At 39.4% G+C, this 20,757-nt stretch overlaps 2 protein-coding genes across 5 annotated transcripts in view; one reads left to right on the top strand and one right to left on the bottom strand.

Annotated features, from left to right (window-relative positions):
- Nucleotides 1–8,005, top strand: part of LOC135524644 (CREB-regulated transcription coactivator 1-like) — a 34,455-nt gene extending 26,450 nt beyond the window's left edge. The window contains exons 11-15 of one of the 4 annotated variants that reach the window (XM_064952356.1): nt 535–621; nt 2,192–2,221; nt 2,294–2,380; nt 2,515–2,689; nt 2,974–8,005. In XM_064952356.1, coding sequence (XP_064808428.1) covers nt 535–621; nt 2,192–2,221; nt 2,294–2,380; nt 2,515–2,689; nt 2,974–3,185 — 591 coding nt within the window. In that variant the 3' untranslated portion in view covers nt 3,186–8,005. The remainder of the gene's footprint in view (nt 1–534; nt 622–2,191; nt 2,222–2,293; nt 2,381–2,514; nt 2,690–2,973) is intronic. The other 3 variants (XM_064952358.1, XM_064952357.1, XM_064952360.1) reach the window with 3 other exon arrangements.
- Nucleotides 8,006–9,312: 1,307 nt separating this feature from the next.
- On the bottom strand, nt 9,313–20,757 carry comp (cartilage oligomeric matrix protein). The gene is made up of 19 exons (XM_064953026.1): nt 20,691–20,757; nt 18,770–18,843; nt 18,604–18,655; nt 17,948–18,093; nt 17,727–17,864; nt 17,535–17,612; nt 17,259–17,411; nt 16,955–17,059; nt 16,714–16,821; nt 16,449–16,608; nt 16,228–16,346; nt 16,058–16,110; nt 15,603–15,796; nt 15,303–15,481; nt 15,134–15,182; nt 14,832–15,028; nt 14,324–14,496; nt 10,196–10,335; nt 9,313–9,371 (listed from the first exon to the last, which is right to left on the bottom strand). Exons 1-19 carry the CDS (start codon nt 20,755–20,757, stop codon nt 9,313–9,315), a joined length of 2,244 nt encoding a protein of 747 aa, XP_064809098.1.

The raw sequence follows: 20,757 nt of genomic DNA, 5'->3' as shown, positions 1-20,757 counted from the left end.
CAACTGAATGGCAAGCAGCAAATAACGTAGCTTGCCAGCTGTGATTTACAACCGAACAGCAATAGTTAGTGGACTACCAAGCAATGTATTGGGGCATTAATCTATTCTGCCAACAATGTCAGACTATAAGCAATGGAGTTTTTACTCAAATAGAGACTATTTTTAAAACCTTTTATGAAGTTGGTGAATTTGATATTTTGGGCTGATAATTGTTTCTTTTCCATACAGTATCTGCAAAGTAGCTAAAATGGTGTCAGTTGCACTTTAAGAGCTGTACAGTCTCTTTACTCAAGTTTCTTCTGATGGATTGAGTTTCCTGCTTGTCAAACCTTGACTGTTAATACCCAGTGAAATTCTAGCTCCTACAAAGTTTGGTTCATTGGTCCTCTTCAGCAGTGGCTGTGTTTTTGGAGAGTGAACTGGTCTGTGATTTAGATGGTGTAAGAGTCCACCTTAGACTCTTGGGCCCTTTCTGAGTGCTCTGTGTCTAGGATTATGGTACTCTGCACCGGTTAACACTCTTCCCTCCAACAGTACCGCAATCAGACTGGCTCTCCGGCCAATCAGTCTCCAACCTCCCCAGTCTCCAATCAAGGCTTCTCCCCTGGCGGCTCGCCTCAAGTAAGGGCGAAACCACCAAGATGCTTTGTTGGGGAGGGGTTTTTGCCAAAAATTGGCTGCAATTGGTCTAGCTGCTGCTCATCCCAGCCTCTCGCTCCCCTCCATGGTGTCAGCAATCACACCCCCATCTCCTCTCCTCCAGACCACTGCTCGCTGTCTGCTTATCATATTGGCTCAGGTCTTTGAGTGTTGTCGCATAGCAGCTTTTTATGTTTTTGCTTGAACCCAATATACACGGAGTGTGCAAAACATTAAGAACACCTTCCTAATATTGAGTTGCACCACCCACCTCCTACAAGGTGTCAAGCATTCCACGGGGATTCTGGCCCATTTTGACTCCTATGCTTCCCACGGTTGTCAAGTTGGCTGGATGTCCTTTGGGTGGTGGATCATTCTTGATACACATGGGAAACTGTTGAGTGCGAAAAATCCAGCAATGTTGCAGGTCTTGACACAAACTGGTGCGCCTGTCACCTTCTACCATACCCTGTTCAAAGGCACTTAAATATTTTGTCTTACCCATTCTCCCTTTTTGAATGGCACAGATACACTATCCGTGTCTCAATATTCTCAAGGCTTAAAAATCCTTCTACATTGTTATGAAGTGGATTTAACAAGTGACACCAATAAGGGATCGTGGCTTTCACCTGAATGCACCTGGTCAGTCTAATTTATGGAAAGAGCAGGTGTCCTTCATGTTTTGTACACTCAGTGCATGTACTGTGTATTTGCAGCACCTACATAGAACCTTATTTATGATTATTTTTAGTTAGTCCAACACGTTGATAGCAAATTTGGTTGTTTCCTGTTTTACGTGACCTTGTTTCCAGCATATTTTACATAACGTGCCAGAGGTTTGGGAAATAGGTTTGACCTCTTTCTCGTTCTGTTCCTCTGAAAGTGTCTGATTCCATGTACTGTAACTAGCTGTAAAAATGCAATCTTCCACCAACTTATTGTGCTGTTTTTTTATCTTCTATTGTTACTGAATGCCAAAGTTTGTTTTATATTGGCGAACTTTGACAATCAATACATCCTTAGAAAGTGGATACATCACAAAATGTGTCAAATGGTAAATATTACTGGACCTTGTCAGTTTTGAAGGCATGAAACAGCAGTGGGGTTGCGAGTAGAGAAACTACAGAAGCCAAATAACCTCACCCCACAGAAAGCCAAGTTAGCTACTGTAGCTAGCCAAAGTCATTTGCATTTATTTGCTGTCGTTAGTTAGTGCTACAGCATTGTTTTGCTGGCTTACAATATCATACCTCTAAAAATGACAAGATGGCGATTGTGACATTTCTATATTCTAAATGAAGGCCTATTGCGCCATATTTTTATAATGTTAGGGTTCACATCTTACTGATGAAACATTTATGTGGATGTGGCTCTTATTAATCATGCTGTGTCTGGTAATTTTGGGCCTGAATAGGCATTATGAAGTGTTATGAGATGTTGGTGTTTGTGCCATAATGAACAGCCATTTACCTAACAGTAATTGAATGGCTTGTGAATTGCCTCATGCCTTTTGTGATGTCTCATGACTGTAATATTCCCTTATATCCCTCAGATACCCAAGAAAAGGCTTTACCCATTGACTGTAAGTCTATTTGTTTTCATAACCTTTTTTGTTGTTGTTTTACTTTAATCAGATGTCCAATGTCTCTTTCAGCACATTCCAGTGGTGGGCAGTATATTTGGGGATTCTTTCTACGACCAGCAGCTAGCATCAAGGCAGACCAACGCTCTCTCCCATCAGGTGACTTAACCCACACCAAACTAGGCCATGAATTTCACAGCCACTACATCCCCACATATTACAACTTGTGCCTGATCTGTTTTCTATTCCCTAACTTGACCTATTACATGTTTGTTTGTTTTTCACTTGCTTAGCTCGAACAGTTCAACATGATTGAGAACCCGATCAGCTCCAATAGCCTGTACAGCCAGGGCTCCACCCTCAACTACACACAAGCAGCTATGATGGGCCTCACAGGGAGCGGTCTGCACCAGTCCCAGCTGTTGGGCTACGGTAGCCATGGCAACATCCCAAACATCATCCTCACAGGTACCGAGCAGCAGCTGAGTCGATTAGAGAGTTTGTCATGTAATTCAACTTAGTCGGGCACTGTACACACCTATTCAAGTTATTTGTTCATCCTGGCTTGATTAGTCAATTGTTTTATGAAGTTTGGCCAGTATGAGTAAAACGTGTTTTGTAAGATTAATTGTATTTAGTTTATCTTGTTACAGATTATTTGGGGTGAAGACTGTTACTTAAAGTAATACTGTTAACTAGCAGCTGCTTTGATTTAACGAATGTCAAATGTTTCCCTAATTGTTGCGTTTTAGTGACAGGCGAGTCTCCACCCAGCCTCTCTAAGGAGTTAACCAACTCACTGGCCGGCGTCGGAGATGTCAGCTTCGACGCGGACTCTCCGTTCCCATTGGACGAGCTGAAGATCGACCCCCTCACCCTGGACGGACTGCACATGCTCAATGACCCCGACATGGTTCTGGCCGACACTGCCACTGAGGACACGTTCAGGATGGATAGGCTGTAATACAGAATGCTGTCAGTGGCCAACGACAAAAAAGAACCCTAGGAAGAAAGGGAAACCAGGCATGGCCATTCAGCTATTCAACCTCGCACTCACCCTCAAGTCCTTTGAAATGATGAGCCACCAAAACCCATTGTGGAGAAGGACATGCAATGGCTTGTTAAGGTCAGGAATGGAATTGTTGTAATTTCCAATGAGATTGTTGGTTGGTCAGTGCTTTGCTAGCTTGCTGCGTTAACTATCTCTAATTTCTTACCATATATCCCACACTTGATAAAAGATTGTATATCTCCTTTTTATTTTGTTTTTATTTTTCTACAAATCTACATGCATTTAAAAAGCGAAAAGCCACTAGGAAGGTGAGCTGCACCATACCTATTATCATTCCTTACTAACCATATAAGATTTATACTTCACACTCAAAGCTTTATTTTTATTGACAACCAAATGTTAATGTTTGCGTTATGCGTACGATGGATTTTTATTTATTGAAATATTTATTACTTCAGTTGAATGTTTTTTGTTGCATTTCAAAATGTGAGTTTAAAGCCAATGTCTCTGCTCTAACTTTATTGTGCAAACTGATTATGGATCTATTAATTTAATTTTGGATCTATTAATTTAAGTTACATATTTATGTATTAAGCTGCTCTGTTAAACTTAAGGAGTACAAATCCTCCCCATGTTTGCTCTTACGGTTACCAGTTGCAACGACATCTCACTAGATATAATCAGATAAGGCCTCTTAAAATATAGGATAGGATCTGCAATTGTTTTCATCACTTACATGGGCCCGCAATCGTTGGGTTTCATCTTGTGCCAATGCTGTTTTTAAATGTATCTTAACTAATGAAAAACATATTCAACAGATGCTTAAGGAAATGTGACAATGTAAACATGGAAAATGCAAATACCCAAACGAGATGGCCATAATTCTCCTTTGCATGTATATCCAGATTGAATGCCTCCTGAACATCTGAAGGATACTAACTCCTCAGAAACCTGTTGAACTTGTCACTGTGAGATCACCTGATTTTGCCTTACATATTGAGTATTGTACTGTTTTTAAGTGTAACTAATGTGACAGTGTATTTTCTTAACTTCTAACATTTTCTTGTATTTGAAATTGAATTTTAAATCCTAGTCAGTGACAATATGTGTGGTTATGTAGTGTAAAGTTTGACAAATCACTGTACTGTATTTTGTACTGGTACACTTTCTAAATGAGTTGTGGGTGTTTTGTAAGAAAAGGAAATGTTGATTTCAAATTTGTGATGGAGAGTGCAAATATGGGGAGGCTTTCTTCTCCTTAAAAGGGAAACTTACAAACGCAAATAAAATTATTTTGGTAGACAATTGTTATGATAAAAAACAATGTTACTTAGAATTCATATTTTGTTCTTCCCTCCAGATTAGGGGCTGGTAGAAAACTATTTGAACCATTCTATTTTATGCTCATAGCTAAATGAGTCCCAAAACATAAGTAGAACTTTGCAAAAGAGGTGAAAATGGGCAGAGCTTTCGTCTATACGCTAACTTGTAGAGCTGAAATACTTTAACTTTTTATTTTACTCTATCTTCCCCTCTGTTTCATATTCTGACATTTCCGTTTTGAAAACTAATATAGTGAGATGGAAGTAAGTGAAGAGCAACTTGGCTAAATTGGATTTTTCCTTATGGGCTGAGAATGTGTCAACCATTTATAACGAACACTATTACTTTTTTTTGTTCTCTTAACATTTGACATTTTTATACTGTAGCTATGTTTGATCATGTTTCTACTGTAGTGTGTGTGTGTGTGTGTACAGAAAATGTTAATGTTACTTTTTAACTAAATCCCAATGTGGGAAGAGGCATAGTTCCCCAACTATGAATTAATGATAAGTACAAATATATATTTGAGAAAGAATATTTGATTCTTACTCAAATCGGAAATGAGAAATCATACCATTGCATCACTAAAATATGTAGAAATGCACCGTTATACAAAAAAACTGTTTGAGCCAAACTGCAATACTCCAGTATGCTACTTTCTTACAGTGCCATCCGGATTAATTCGCTGCAAATTATTTTTGTTCATTTTTGTCTGAACATTTTCCAAAATGTGCATTCTGATATCCTGTACATAGGCTATAGCTGAAACAAAATGACCGCATGACAAAAATGGAAGTGACCCTCAGAAAAAGGCCTTCAAATCAAGTGTTTGGTCACACATATTTAGCAGATGTTATTGCGGGTGTAGCGAAATGCTCGTTTTCTATCGAGTTTTGATTTAAATTGCGCTCTACAATGTAGTAAAAACGGACACAACATCAAAAATTATGCATGTGTCAGTTGTTCCTAATGATTCATGTAAATGGTTACTTTTCGGATGACTGTGTTGCCTCCATTGATGCATAATGCTAGCGCATTGCTGAAATAAGAATGTATTTGTTTAAGGTCTTGGAATTTCTGTTTCAACAAATGACATAAGCCAAAAGCATTTTTCTTGAATATCTCTTACTACCATCCATCTGTTGTTCAATTGAATTGGCTGTTAATTGCTTTGGAACCTAGTTCTTCACTGTAGCACTTCACTGTGGGTTTTAAATAGTTGTTCCTGTAAGGCGAACCTATTATGAATCCCATCTTCATAACAGACGTTTTTTAAAGTGGTAGTTCACTCCAAAGATTGAAGTTTTCAGCTCTCAAAGTTGTCTAATGTTGAGATGAAACCATTTCAAAAAGAGGTTTGTTGAGTTAGAGCCAACTTCTTTCAAATTCTTAATCAACTTTGAATTTCCTGATGCAGAAAAAGTTTTCTAGCCTAATCAGAAAATGTCTTAATTGCAGGATAACTCATATCTTGAACTTGGAAATTCACATTGCGTTCTCCTCAAATAAAAACGATGGATGTGGATAAAAGCCAAATAGTTGATGTGATTTATAGAATGCATGTCATTAGTTTGATGAAACTTTTTGTCGTCAAATGACCACCCAAATTACTGAGCTACAAGTGTGAACTGAAAGGGAAGAATAATGGAATCAGATGTTGTGCATCTTTTCCATTCCTTTAAGACTGAGGCACACACTGAATAGCTGGAGCTACAGAACATTAGGCTTGGGCCATGGACTCCCCTTGACATTAGACCACAATATAACATCTTTGGACAAATTTAGATTTTGGAGTGAACTGTCACTTTACTGGCCTGGCAAGAGTGAAAACAAAAACAGTTTCACTAGCCACTTAAATATGCCGCTTACAGTAGCGGTCAAACTTGCCACTGTTTACGATCTTTAAAAAATACGCTGAAATTGGGAAAACTGTTGGTTTAAGTGTATTTGTTTGATTTACAACTGCACATGACCAAGAGAGAAAATGAAATTGAGATTTTTAACTTAAGTCAAAAATTGGTGGACTGAATTATTCAAAAATCTAATGAATTTGGTTGGAGGCAAGTGAATTTTTCACCTGTGGTAAGTTGCAGGTGCCTACAGGGTAAAAATAGCCATTCAAACCATTTTGAAAAGAGAACATTCTGCTCCATTGCACTCAATTGTAAAGTGCCTATATATTTGACTGTACTCTATTTGCAGTAAAACTTGACTGTCGAGAGCTTACTGTCAGTTGCATGACTTGACAGATGTTATAAGTAGTCCCTATTGCTGATATGGGTTTATTGAAAATGATTCACCACTATCATGTTGACTTCAGCAGTATGCGTATGAACTGAGGCATGTTTTGAAATCAATTCTAAACACATCAGTTACTGTGACTGCATACAGTAAGACATATTCTACGGAAGTTTTTTTACCTTTATTTTACTAGGCAAGTCAGTTAAGAACAAACTCTAATTTTCAATGACGGCCTAGGAACAGTGGGTTAACTGCCTGGTCAGGGGCAGAATGACAGATTTTGTCCCTTGTCAGCTCGGGGATTTGAACTTGCAACCTTTCGGTTACTAGTCCAATGCTCTAACCACTAGGCTACACTGCCGCCCCGTTTAACAAACATGTTTGTATTGTATGTGTTTGTTCTTATTCTGTTGCTTTCTCACTTTAGTTATGGTCACCTGCCTTGTGAACAGTGACTGTTCTGTCAATGCTGACTGTTTTACCCCAAATTTGAAGAAAGCGTATATTCTTTTATTTTTGTAAAGCCAGTCATTTTAAATGTGACTTGGAAGCATATTCCTTATTTTGGGATGCAAAACCAGAAAGGGCTTATTCCAATGCAGCTTGTTTTCCCATCATGTTTAAAAAAAGAAATAGCACTCAATGTATTGTTGATCAATATACCATACTGCTCTGCATATGCATGGGAAGTGGAAATCTAATAAAGTGATGTGGACTCCTGTGTTGACAGTCGTTATTGAAATCAACTGACTGAAGTGAGAATGTTATCTTGATGCTCACTAAGTATACTGTCACTGCCTGAGGACCTGTCACCACAAATTCCCTCAACTAATAAGGTAAACATTGAGCAATTGCAAAGGAACTTAATCTCAAGTGAATGAAGAATTCTGTTTTGTTACCCATACTTTAAACGCATTAGTATGAATCCATATAATTGCCTCTTCTAGGACAGTTGATGTTGGAAAACCTAAAATGACACTTTTGGAAAGTATTTACAGTGAGTAATGTAAAGAAAATCTCTTCTTGGTCAGCTTTAAGTGGGTATCACATATTTAACCATTGTCCTGTAAATCATATTCTGAGATGTATTTCTTTGTTGCTGTGTGAAACTACGTATGTGGCCCATTTGTAAGATGAAACTTGAATGTGGGTGGCATCTTTTTCCTGTACATAGTCTCAATATCAAATAAAACTCATTTTCACCAAGGTTTACTAAATGTGTGACATTTGAACTATATATTTATTGTCCTTATTCTGTTATTTCTTTTTTGTAAACTATATTTCTGTATGTGTTTTTTTTTAAATGGAATACCTGTGCATGTTGGTGATTTCAGTTCCTAACATTTTATCAGCATTCAAAGCAGTTGCTCAAGGCGTTTCAGTCTAGTTAGTAGTAGGAGGACTTTCCATCACAGTTTCAGTCTAGTTAGTAGTAGGACTTTCCATCACAGTTTCAGTCTAGTTAGTAGTAGGACTTTCCATCACAGTTTCAGTCTAGTTAGTAGTAGGACTTTCCATCACAGTTTCAGTCTAGTTATTAGTAGGACTTTCCATCACAGTTTCAGTCTAGTTAGTAGTAGGACTTTCCATCACAGTTTCAGTCTAGTTAGTAGTAGGACTTTACATCAGTTTCGGCCTAGTTAGTAGTAGGACTTTACATCACAGTTTCAGTCTAGTTAGTAGTAGGACTTTACATCACAGTTTCAGTCTAGTTAGTAGTAGGACTTTCCATCACAGTTTCAGTCTAGTTAGTAGTAGGACTTTACATCACAGTTTCAGTCTAGTTAGTAGTTGGCTTTTTCATCACAATTTCAGTCTAGTTAGTAGGAGGACTTTTCATAACAGTTTCAGTGATGTTAGTAGTAGGACTTTCCATCACAGTTTCAGTCTAGTTAGTAGTAGAACTTTTCATTAGAACATTTCATCACAGTTTCGGTCTAGTTCGTAGTAGTAGAACTTTTCTTCACTGTTTTGACTTAAAAGTAAGTCTTACAGTATATATTCAGCATGTGTTAAAGCAAAATAAAGATGTGTAGTTAAACATTTATTTCTACGGCACTCAACAGTAATAATTGATCACATGTAATCTAATGCATATCAAATGTTTTTATTTTTATAGGGTCCCCTCACAATGTAACACATTTACTGGCAATTATTTTTTTTTAAATACATTTTCACATTTATATATTGGTGACAGAGTAATGGTAGACAGAAAAGTCCCCTGAGAACTGGAATTATTGGGGAGCGAATGTAAGACAGGAAAATCCTCTGTCATTGCTGGTGGTGCTCAATATGTCAGCCGCCATTTTGCTGAGTGAAATCTCACTGGGTTCGTCTGAAATGGCACCCTATTCCCTATATAGTCTTTAGTCAAAAGTAGTACACTATATAGGAGATTGGGTGCCATTTAAGAAGCAACACTGTACTGTTCATCTGGGAAACATGTGTTCCGGAATGTTGGGGTTGTAGATGCATTGTCTTCTCAGTCTTCATTTGGGCAGATGTGCGTGCCCTGTTAGAACTGCAGCTGGACCTGTTGGGCTTGGTATGTATCGAAGTCCCCAGGGATTGTATCTAAAGGGAGAGGGCGCGATAAGTCAATATGGAATCTGTGCGTGGCAATAGGCCTACCTACTGTAAATGAGTCATACTCTAAGTTAGTTGGTGTCTGTAGTACGTCCAAATGTCTTTACAATACCACACAACCAACAGACCAATATAATTAAAGGGGCATTCTGCAGTTGCTGCATCCATTTGTTTTCATAAATTAAGGATATGTACCCATTGATTCTTAAAGAATATAACTTAGAACTTAAGCTTAGTTCAACTATCGTACTGCATCAGAAACCAAAATATAAGCCTGTTTTACTCTGTTTATAAACAAAGTAAATGTAAACATACTATATAGCCTCAAGCCATGTTTGAAACTATAATGTTGATATCATTGATGTCAGTCCTTGCATCCATAGCGGTGTATATGAATTTGGAGTGGTTATATTCCTCGAGCCCCATCCCTCAGCTGTTAACCGAAAAAGGGGTGGGGAAAACACTTAATTGTTTCAACTGCTGATTGCCTCAAATGTATATCTCTCTAAAACCTCAAACTAGTCGTATGTGTACCAAGAGGTCATTTAGATGGAGTCTATATAAATGCGGCCACAGTATCACTTCATGCTAATGTGAAGGCATAGAAGCAGGCACAAAATATAGGTAAATGCAGTTCCCCTTTAGCCAGAGACCAGTTTCATCCATTTCTCAATATAGGAATTATATTATCGGGATGCTGCAAGGCAATCATTCCGTAATTGATTCCCTAAGGTCCTCATTCTCCTCTACTTCCTGCTTGTTAAAAGGGTATTCTAAAGGGGGGGCGGGGTCAGCATTAGTGTGCTGCTCACCATTGCAGCGGTAGCGTAGGTTAGCCCAGATGATGTTCTCCTGAGAGAAGCAAAAGACGCCCAGTCTGCCTCCTCTCATGGTGGTGTCTATGATGATGCCTGTGTCTGCCACTAGCTGAGGACCCTCATAGAAACGCACCCTGAACATGACACACACAAACACATAGGGAGACTAGTAAGGAACACAAAAATATGACAAAGGCTGCGTTTACACAGGCAGACCAATTATATTCCCAATAATTCTGCAAAGATCAGAATTAGGCTGTCTGTGTATATGCAGCCAAAATATGACCATCTTGAACCAGAATAGTTACAGCACCAGTCACCAGACACACCTACTGATTTAAGGGTTTTTCATAATTTTTACTATTTTCTACAATGTAGAAAAATAGTGAAGACCTCAAAACTATGAAATAAGACATATGGAATCATATAGTAACCAAGAGTGTTAAACAAATCAAAATATATTTTATATTCTTCAAAGAAGCCACCATTTGCACACTCTGGGCATTCTCTCAACCAGCTTCATGAATTAGTCACCTGGAATGCATTTCAATTAACAGATGTGCCTTGTTAAAAGGCAATTTGTGGAATTTCTTTCCTTCTTAATATTTTTATTTCTCCGTTATTTCACCAGGTAAGTTGACTGAGAACACGTTCTCATTTACAGCAACGACCTGGGGAATAGTTACAGGAGAGAGATGAATGAGCCAATTGTAAACTGGGGATTATTAGGTGACCGTGATGGTTTAAGGGCCAGATTGGGAATTTAGCCAGGACACCAGGGTTAACACCCCTACTCTTACAATAAGTGCCATGGGACCTTTACTGACCTCAGAGAGTTAGGACACCCGTTTCACATCCCTTCCAAAAGGCAGCGTCCCCAATCACAGCCCTGGGGCATTGTGATGTTTTTTAAACCGGAGGAAAGAGTGCCTCCTACTGGCCCTCCAACACCACTTCCAGCAGCATCTTGTCTCCCAGCCTGCGCTTGCTTCAGAAGCAAGCCAGCAGTGGTATGCAGGGTGGTATACTGCTGGCAAATGCATTTGAGCCAATCAGTTGTGACAAGGTAGGGCTGGTATACAGAAGATAGCCCTATTTGGTAAAATACCAAGTCCATATTATGGCAAGAACATCTCAAATAAGCAAAGAGAAAAAAAATAGTCCTTCATTATTTTAAGAAATGAAGGTCAGTCAATGCGGAAAAGTTCAAGAACTTTGAACATTTCTTCAAGCGCAGTTGCAAAAACCATCAAGCGCTATGATGAAACTGGCTCTCATGAGGACCTCCACAGGAAAGGAAGACCCAGAGTTACCTCTGCTGCAGTGGATAAGTTCATTAGAGTTAACTGCACCTCAGATTGCAGCCTAAATAAATGCTTCATGGAGTTCAAGTAGCAGACACATCTCAACATCAACTATTCAGAGGAGACTGCATGAATCAGGCCTTTATGGTCGAATTGCTGCAAAGAAACCACTGCTAAAGGACACCAATAAGAACAAGAGACTTGCTTGGGCCAAGAAAAACACAAGCAATGAACATTAGACCGGTGGAAATCTATCCTTTGGTCTGATGAGTCAAAATTTGAGATTTTTGGTTCAAACCGCTGTGTCTTTGTGAGACGCAGAGTAAGTGAACGGATGATCTCCGCATGTGTGGTTCCGACCGTGAAGCATGGAGGAGGAGGTGTGATGGTGTGGGGGTGCTTTGCTGTTGACACTGTCAGTGATTAATTTAGAATTCAAGGCACACTTAACCAGCATGGCTTCCACAGTATTCTGCAGCGATAGGCCATCACATCTGGTTTGCGCTTAGTGGGACTATTATTTGCTTTTCAACAGGACCCAAAACACACCTCCAGGCTTGGGATGAGTTGGACTGCAGAGTGAAGGAAAAGCAGCCAACAAGTGCTCAGCATATGTGGGAACTCCTTCAAGACTGTTGGAAAATAATTCCTCATGAAGCTAGTTGAGAGAATGCCAAGAGTGTGCAAAGCTGTCATCAAGGCAAAGGGTGGCTACTTTGAAGAATCTCAAATATAAAATATATTTTAATTTGTTTAACACTTTTTTGGTTACTACATTTAAATTTTATTATTTGACCTTTATTTATAAAGGTTTTTCTCATTGAGATAACATCTCTTTTCCAAGAGAGACCTGGTCCAATAGCAGCAGGGGGAACAATGTTTCAGACAAAACAACTTACATACACTAACACAACATTAAACAAAACTATAAACCCAGATACAGTACAACAATTACATTAGAGACAATTACACTCTTCTATGATATATACATCGAACAAGTGTTTAAACTCCACCAATGAGACTAGATCATCAAATTTTAAAATGTTCTGGAGAGAATTCCAGGACTACGGAGCTAAGTAACTAAAACTATTTCTACCATGACCTGTTCTAATTTTTGGTACTGTTCGAAGCAAATGAGAATGGGACTGTAATTGATATTTATTTACCGACCTGACTAAAAAAGAAAAGAACAATAACTTATGTAAATTCCTTAGTAAACCAAGGGTTCTCTCTGCCCTTAATCCTGATTTTTTTTCAGGGGCATGCCTATTGCATACATCCTGGAATGCGTTGTGGAAGTAAGAAAAGGTTAGTTCAACATAAGGGATTCATTCTATTCCATTCAATGCTATACACATCATGTAAAAAAACTTTGAATGTCAAACCGCTTCCAGTTTCTTTTCGTAATGACACGTGGAGATTTCTTAGGAATTTGACCATCTCTCACACAAGCACAGTGATCACTTGTCATTTGCAAAAATACCAGAAGCATTAAAACGATGAGGAGTATTGGTTAAGATCAAATAAATCAAAGAGGATATTTTACATTCAACCTAGTTACACTGTTGACAATCTGAATGAGATTATAGGTATTGCATAGAATTTTGAGTTGATGTTAGCCAGTCCTGAATCAGATCACCCATCAGGACAAACTCAGAATTGACATTATGTGATAACAATTTGAAAATACAATCCAGAGAGCCAACAGTAGCAGATGGAGGTCTAGAACAACAAGATAGAACAATATTTAAAGATGCACCAAGGTTTAGGTTGAAAGACAGATATTCAAATTGCTTAGGTTTAGTAACAGGAATCAGAAAACCACAGGGAACTTGTCTTTTACATATACAGCAACATCACCACCCATAGATTTACCATCTGTACAAAAAACATTGTAACCATTTATGCCAATATTTTTGTCTGTAATAGATTTTTTAAGCCAGGTTTCAGAAAGCATAAATCCATCAGGGTTGGCAGTTCTTATCCATACATCCACCAAATCAAGCAGAAGACTTCTTACATTCATATGCAAAAACTTCAGGCCATTCTGACTACTTAATTCCACAGGGGTAAGAATGTCAGGACCTGGGTTAGACAATTTCCAGACAATAGAAGCAGCAAGATAATGGCAAGTCTAGATCGAGGGCTACAACATTTGGATTTACAGACAGCACTTGAACGAGAATCCATAGTCACCAGAGATTCCATATGTGTTAAATGATTCCATATGTGTTATATGATTCCATATGTGTTATATAATTCCATATGTGTTTTATGATTCCATATGTGTTATATGATTCCATATGTGTTTTATGATTCCATATGTGTTTTATGATTCCATATGTGTTATATGATTCCATATGTGTTATATGATTCCATATGTGTTATATGATTCCATATGTGTTATATGATTCCATATGTGTTATATGATTCCATATGTGTTATTTCATAGTTTTGATGTCTTCACTATTATTCTACAATGTAGAAAATAATAAAAATAAAGAAAAATCCTTGAATGAGTAGGTGTGTCCAAACGTTTGACTGGTACTGTATGTTAGAACTGGAAGATGTTTCCTATTGTGGTAAAGAACACCATTTGGATAATATGATAAGAGAAAACATGCATGAAAATAATTTTGTGTTGTTCAAGTTCAACAGTATGTGGTCTTATAAAATGTTGTCAGTTCAATCAGTTGTACACGTAATGCCACAAATTAAAATTGAGTGTATTATCAAAGGACAATGTCATGTCATAAATGTCAAACTGCGCCAAAGGCCATCAAACGCCTATGACTTGTGTCTAATAGCAGCCTACTACCTGATGTATCCATCTTGGGGCCTGTGTTGCAAGAACCAGCGGTAGGAGGTCTTGTCCTTCCAGCCCACGTTGCGGGCATCTTTCCACAGCAGCTTCACCTGGTCACTGGTGTCTCCGGTGTGCCACAGGGAGTTACGTAGATTTTCCCCTGGTCCCGTGTTGGACTTTACAGCCTAGTTGTCAACACAATTGCATAGGCACCAATGTTACATAACTGTGGATCTCTTCCAATGTATCAATCTGGGCAGGTGTTTTAATACTTCAGCTCAAGGGGGAAGAAACTGGAAAATGTATCTATTCTCCATTGAGCTGGTTTTTAGTCTATGAGTAGACTTAATCTTGGTCTAAGAAACTGGCCCTATGGGTATTCCCTACAAAGGGCGAGTTGTGTGTCGGTCAGACTATTGACCGAGTTGTGGTATGGTGGCATGAATTTTGTATATGAACGTGACTTTTACTACGACTGGATAAGTCATATATAGTATGTGCGTATAGGATTTTGTTTTACCTTCAGTTGTATCCCTGGTTCTGCCACTGCTCGAAACGGATTGGCCTGCCAGTAGATCTGCTCAACTTGTTTCCACATCACTACGTAGAAGGAGGAAGAGTCCTGGTAGCCAAAGATGAAGCCTGCGTAGTCGTCGTCTGTTACCGTATTCACATGGAACGTCCCTTCGAAGTCAACGCCGTTGAAAGCCGTGTAACCTTGAGAGAATGGCGTGAGTTTGGGTCAGGGTGTGTTTCTAAAGGTACATAAATTGGTTTATTGAATGAATCCAACGTGAGACACAGTGTGATTGCTGTTCTTACCAACAGCCAGTCCAGGGTCACTGTTCATAGTTTGGACGATCTCTCTACCCTGTGGAAAGAGAATCAGATAAAATTATGTAACTTAAGCAGTTAACATGTCTCCTGGCACTTATTTGTATATACTGTAACACCCTTTGACTTAGATTAGATTTAATGCATGCATCAATACCTGATCGAGCACCACCCAGTTAGGGTCTATCTGTGCGTCTCCCTCCGGGTCCAGCACCACTGTCTGGTAGGCCCTGAAGTCTGTGAGAGTGACCTCAGCGTTCTCTGGGCACACATCAATGCTGTCGATGATGGTGTCGTTGTCAAAGTCGTTCTCGCACAGGTTCCCAACCCCATCACCTGTAACAAGAAAATCGAAGCAATTTGTGACTTTGAAGACACAGGATAACATTAATGTCAAAATGACACAGATATATTGGAGAACTGTTTTGAAACTGGGCTGAAAAATGGCTAGACTCACCGTCAGAGTCCTCCTGCAGAGGGTTGGGAATGAGGCGACAGTTGTCCGGTCCCGGAGGCAGAAGGTCAGGAATACCATCATTGTCATCGTCGTTGTCACACTCGTCCCCCAGGCCATCCTTGTCCGTGTCCAGCTGGGCACTGTTGATGACCGCAGGGCAGTTGTCCTGAGAGTCCTGGTGACCGTCACCATCACTGAGAGTAGTAGAGAAAAACACAAGGAGACCAAGACAGAGATTTGGCTGGGGTAGGATTCAGCATTAGAGACCATTTTACAGTTCTCACTGTTGTGGGTTTATGAAAGTGTTGATCCAAAGTCATTACATAACATATCAAATAATATTTGGAAGGTAATTTTTTATGATGGAGTACCAATAGATTGGATCCACATGCACAGGCCTACAATGGTTAAAGGCAGGGAGATGGAAAGAAAGCTAGTTAGTAACACTACTATACCTGTCCTTATTGGTGTCACAAGGGTCTCCGATCAAGTCGTTGTCCATATCCAACTGTGGGGACATAAATATCATTCAAACAAACCAAAGTTTGTTGTGCTGTTACGTACAACATGTTGTAATGACTAGAATGTGTACAAGTACAGCCAATAATCCAATACGAAACCAGACCTGGTCAGGGTTGGGAACGTAAGGGCAACTGTCACAGGCATCTCCGACTTTGTCCCCATCTCGATCCTTCTGGTCAGTATTGGGAACCCTTTTGCAGTTGTCCAGGTTGTTTGGGATTCCTGTAGTAGGGAAGATTATCTTTGTCATATGTCAATTGACATGTATTACAGCAATAGCAGAATTAGTCTTGTCACGGTCAAATACTGTCCATGCATACTGACCGTCGCCATCAATGTCTTCGTCACATTCGTCACCCAGTCTATCAATATCAGTGTCTTTCTGGTCATTGTTTTTGATCATACGGCAGTTGTCACAGGCGTCTCCAAAGTCGTCTTCGTCCACATTTCTTTGGTTGACGTTTGGTACCAGCACACAGTTGTCCTACCATAGAGGCATCAGAGTCTTATCAGAGCCTGTCTTTACACTAAGATACAAAATAGGGTGTAAATACTTGTAGTAAGCATGAGCGAGAGAGAGACCAGTAACCTGTGTATTTAAGATTCCATCCCCATCTGCATCCTCATCGCAGGCATCTCCTATACCATCCTTGTCTGCGTCCTCTTGGCCAGAGTTGGGTACCGTTTGACAGTTATCCTATATAAAGCACATCACTGTGATTTAATTTTTCTGCTTTAGATTTTCTTTCTGTTTGAAATAGTATAGTCTTTCTGTTTGAAATAGTATAGTCACAGATTTCCGTTGTCTTTTCAAGGTCATAATAGTGTACCTTGGCACAGTTCCTCTCGGCGCATTCCAGTTTCTCATCAGGGAAGCCATCAATGTCAATATCAGATCCGCAGAAGTAGCCATTGCCAGCCCATCCCACCCCACACTGTGAATCAGGATAAAGACAGAGTTATGGACTGTACATGAAATGTCAATTAACATTCAATTCCATTTCAGCAGAATCAATAGAGGGCAATCTGCATCCAACAGAATGCTATAGACAACATGTATTAAAAGGAGCAGTATACATTTAGGCTGTATTCATATTCACATTGATCCATTGCAACATAATTGTATCCCATTACCTGACACTCTATTTTCCCATCTCGTTGGACAATACACTCTCCGCTGGCATGGCAGGGGTTGGGCTGGCCATTACCACATGCTCTCTCAGGCTTACAGCCCTTGCGCTGATCCCCAACATAGCCTGCCTTACAGAGGCCACACCTAAACGAGCCCTGACAACAACAAACACCGCCACCACATTGTAAACTTAGTTCCTCAAGACCTCAGAGGAAAGACCTCTGGATTTTCAAATATACAGTATTGAGTGGCATTGATTGGTTATTATTGATACTTACAGGTGTGTTTACACAATTTGAATTTTCCACACAACCTCCATTCTTGGGTCCTTCGCACTCATTGATGTCCTTGCAGACCTGAGTAGAATTCAAATACAAAAAAGAAAGCCATAATGCATATATCTTCAAACAAAACCTTACATGTTGCCAATGCCAAGCTCATAAGCTTTTTGCTTGAGCCAAAATGTCTACCTGTTTGTTTTTAGTGGCGTAGGAGAGGCTTACTCCCTGCACCTGAGGGCCAGTGTAGCCAGTTGGACAGGGGCCACAGCGGAAGCCTGGGGACGTGTTTATGCAGCGCACACCCATGTGGCAAGGCTTCACCACACACTACACAGGAGCAGAGGAGAGAGAGTGTATTAATATGTTCGAAATGTGACTCTTCAATAGATATTAGAATCTGCCATTCCTACCTCGTCCACATCCATGCATCGGGTACTGTTGCCCACCATGCCCTCAGGGCAGGGGCCACACTTGGTGCCGCCAGCTGTTTCAATGCACTTTACCCCCGGGTGGCAGGGGTTAGGGTCACAGGAGGGGCGAGGGGGACCTTGCATGCCTAGGGGGGGAAGAGGGTGATAAGTCATCCATCAGTCAAGTAGACCACCTGAATTAATGTTCTGATTTGTAGCGCTCTCCCGTACAATGTCTCCATCTACTGGAGGCAATGAAACTTAATTGGCTCATTCATTCCCCCTCCTCTCCCCTGTAACTATTCCCCAGGTAGTTGCTGTAAATGGGAATTTGTTCTGTCGACTTATCTGGTAAAAATAAAAAAAATAAAAAAACATGGCATATATTCAAAAGTACATGAAAGCCAATAATATGATAAATGTACCATATTTACATATAATAGAGATAGCAATCATGCTGTTGATATATTGGTGTAATGTACTATGTGGAATGTATACATAATTATATATTAAATATGTACTTATTAATGTATGTACTGTATTCAAAATACAGTAACTGTTTTATGTGCCTGAAGGAGCTCTCGCCTGCTACACCACAGTATTTACTGCCATCCAACTGGCATATCTATTTCTGCTGACTGGCCTAGGCTACTCACCACAGGCTTCACACTCCATCACTGTGTTCTTCAGGAACACAATCTCTTGGATCTGCATGGAGGTACAAATACACTATTAGTTCACATTATTAAACTGTATGGGACCGTGTACTGGACCTGACATTCTCACAGAGAGTTGCCCTGTACGTCCAAACAGTGGCTTTACCTGTTGTTTCAGCAGTTCTTTGATCTCAGCCAGAGCTTGATTTGTTCCCTTGATCTGATTGATGATTTCTCCATCTGAAAATTAAATATTTCATAATACTGTATTAGCGACACATGGCAATGGACAGAACATACTTCCTGTTCCAGTATACTACGTTTCAACCAAAGTCAAAGGACGAGTCAGTTGATAGTAAGAATAGACATTTTAGGTGAATGGGGTGTTATCATCATAGGATGCCAAGATCAACTCAAACTAATGTCAACCCCACCGAAGTCCTCCTCATGTTGCAACAGAATGTTAGTCACATCACAAAGCTCTTGCTCGTACACTCTTAAAAAAGAAAAGTGGTATCTAGAACCTAAAAGGGTTCTTCGGCTGTTCCCATAGGAGAACCTTTTGAATAATGCTTTTTTGGTTGAAGGTAGAACGCTTTTGGGTTCCATATAGAATATTTTTACAGAGGGTTCTACATGGAACCCAGAAGGGTTCTACCTGGAACCAAAACGGGTTCTACCTTGAACCAAAAAGGGTTATCCTGTGGGGACAGTTGAAGAAACCTTTCAGAAACCTTTTTTTCTACCTCATTCCTCTTCTTGTGACATTGTTTTGGAAGCACATCTGTGTTGGACTCAAGTCATCAGTGAGCAATGAGTTGGGGATGAACTATGCAGATGTCCTTCTATAAAACAACATAATCCACTTCCCCATTCATCATCTTTACTACCTGAGTGGGCTCTCTGCCTCTGCGCTACTATCCCCCTGCCACAAGAGCTGGCATTCCAAGACTATCCGTTGGCCTGAATTACATGCATCAGAGACTTACATGTCATGGGGTTTGTGCCAAATGCTTTTTCCTACTGCTGCAAAACCAATTTGTCTCAAATTTGGATCGATAAGGAATTCATTGAATTTTTCACACTAATTTCAATGTGAAAGATATTGAATAAGAGCTTGGAAAGAACAGAGCAGATACTATGCTGGAGTCTGGTTATGTTTCACAGTTGTTGGCAAGAATCATGGCAAGGTCACTCACTTTAAGGCTTAATTATGGACTCCTGTGGATGTTAGATTTACAGGGCATGAGGTCTGGGCCTTACCCAGGAAGAAGTGTCCCAGATGAATAGGATGCTGGGATAACCTGGTATGTGGGGACTGTTGTGCTGCTCCAATAGAAACCTACTATATATATTATTTGACCTAGGACAACTCCTTAGGGATCTGTGTTGTGTCAACATCTCTTGAGCATGGAGGAGGGGAAGTGTGGTCTTCACATTAGGAGCTGAAATGTTTTCTGTATGAATTCCTAGCAAACAGGCTCCAGAAATAATGGTGTGAACACTACAATGACACTACCAGTGTGATTTGACAAGTTGCTCAACAGCATAAGCTGCTGAATGAATCAGCCCATTGGCCATGAAGATGATAGGACTTAGCAATTCAGATGTGTAAATTAATGCTGAATATGAATGCTGAAAATAAGGAATATGCTTAATAAAAACAGTGACATTCAATTGGGATGATTATCATATAAACGTAGCATTTTAGACAAATATAATTTTACGTGACATTGACAAGACATTTATTTTACATTTATCACAGGCTCCCAAAACAATTTGATCTGTAAAGGTGGTAACACTATAATAACTTCCAAGAAGTTAGCATTAATAAACTATTTATATACTATTAATAATAACTCATGTATAGAAATAATTATTTGTAAACATTTATAAACATGTATAAGCATTTATAAGCACTACAATTCATAATCATTTATACAATTTATAATCATTAATTTATAAATGCCTTATTCATGACACTGTTATTATAAGGTGTTACCAGACTTTCAAATCTCTCCAACATTTTTGACCTATAAGTATATATTAAGTTCTCACTAAAGATACTAAAGTGATTATAGACTTACCTCTCTGACCAGCTACTAGCTCACTGCTCACACTGAGAGAAATCACCAACACCAGGATCCACAGCAT

This window comes from Oncorhynchus masou, chromosome 31 (assembly GCF_036934945.1).
Source record: "Oncorhynchus masou masou isolate Uvic2021 chromosome 31, UVic_Omas_1.1, whole genome shotgun sequence".
Classification (NCBI taxonomy): Eukaryota; Metazoa; Chordata; class Actinopteri; order Salmoniformes; family Salmonidae; genus Oncorhynchus; species Oncorhynchus masou.
This window is presented reverse-complemented; position numbering and strand designations above follow the sequence as displayed.

What these genes read in the sequence shown, in the direction of transcription:
- comp (XM_064953026.1), bottom strand. Translation starts at nt 20,757, where the DNA reads ATGCTGTGGATCCTGGTGTTGGTGATTTCTCTCAGTGTGAGCAGTGAG. An exon ending in GCTAGTAGCTGGTCAGAGAG is followed by an intron (nt 18,844 to 20,690) that starts GTAAGTCTATAA and finishes TTTAATTTTCAG; the next exon opens with ATGGAGAAATCATCAATCAG. An exon ending in CCCCAAGATGGATACATCAG is followed by an intron (nt 10,336 to 14,323) that starts GTAGTAGGCTGC and finishes TGTCATGTTCAG; the next exon opens with GGTGCGTTTCTATGAGGGTC.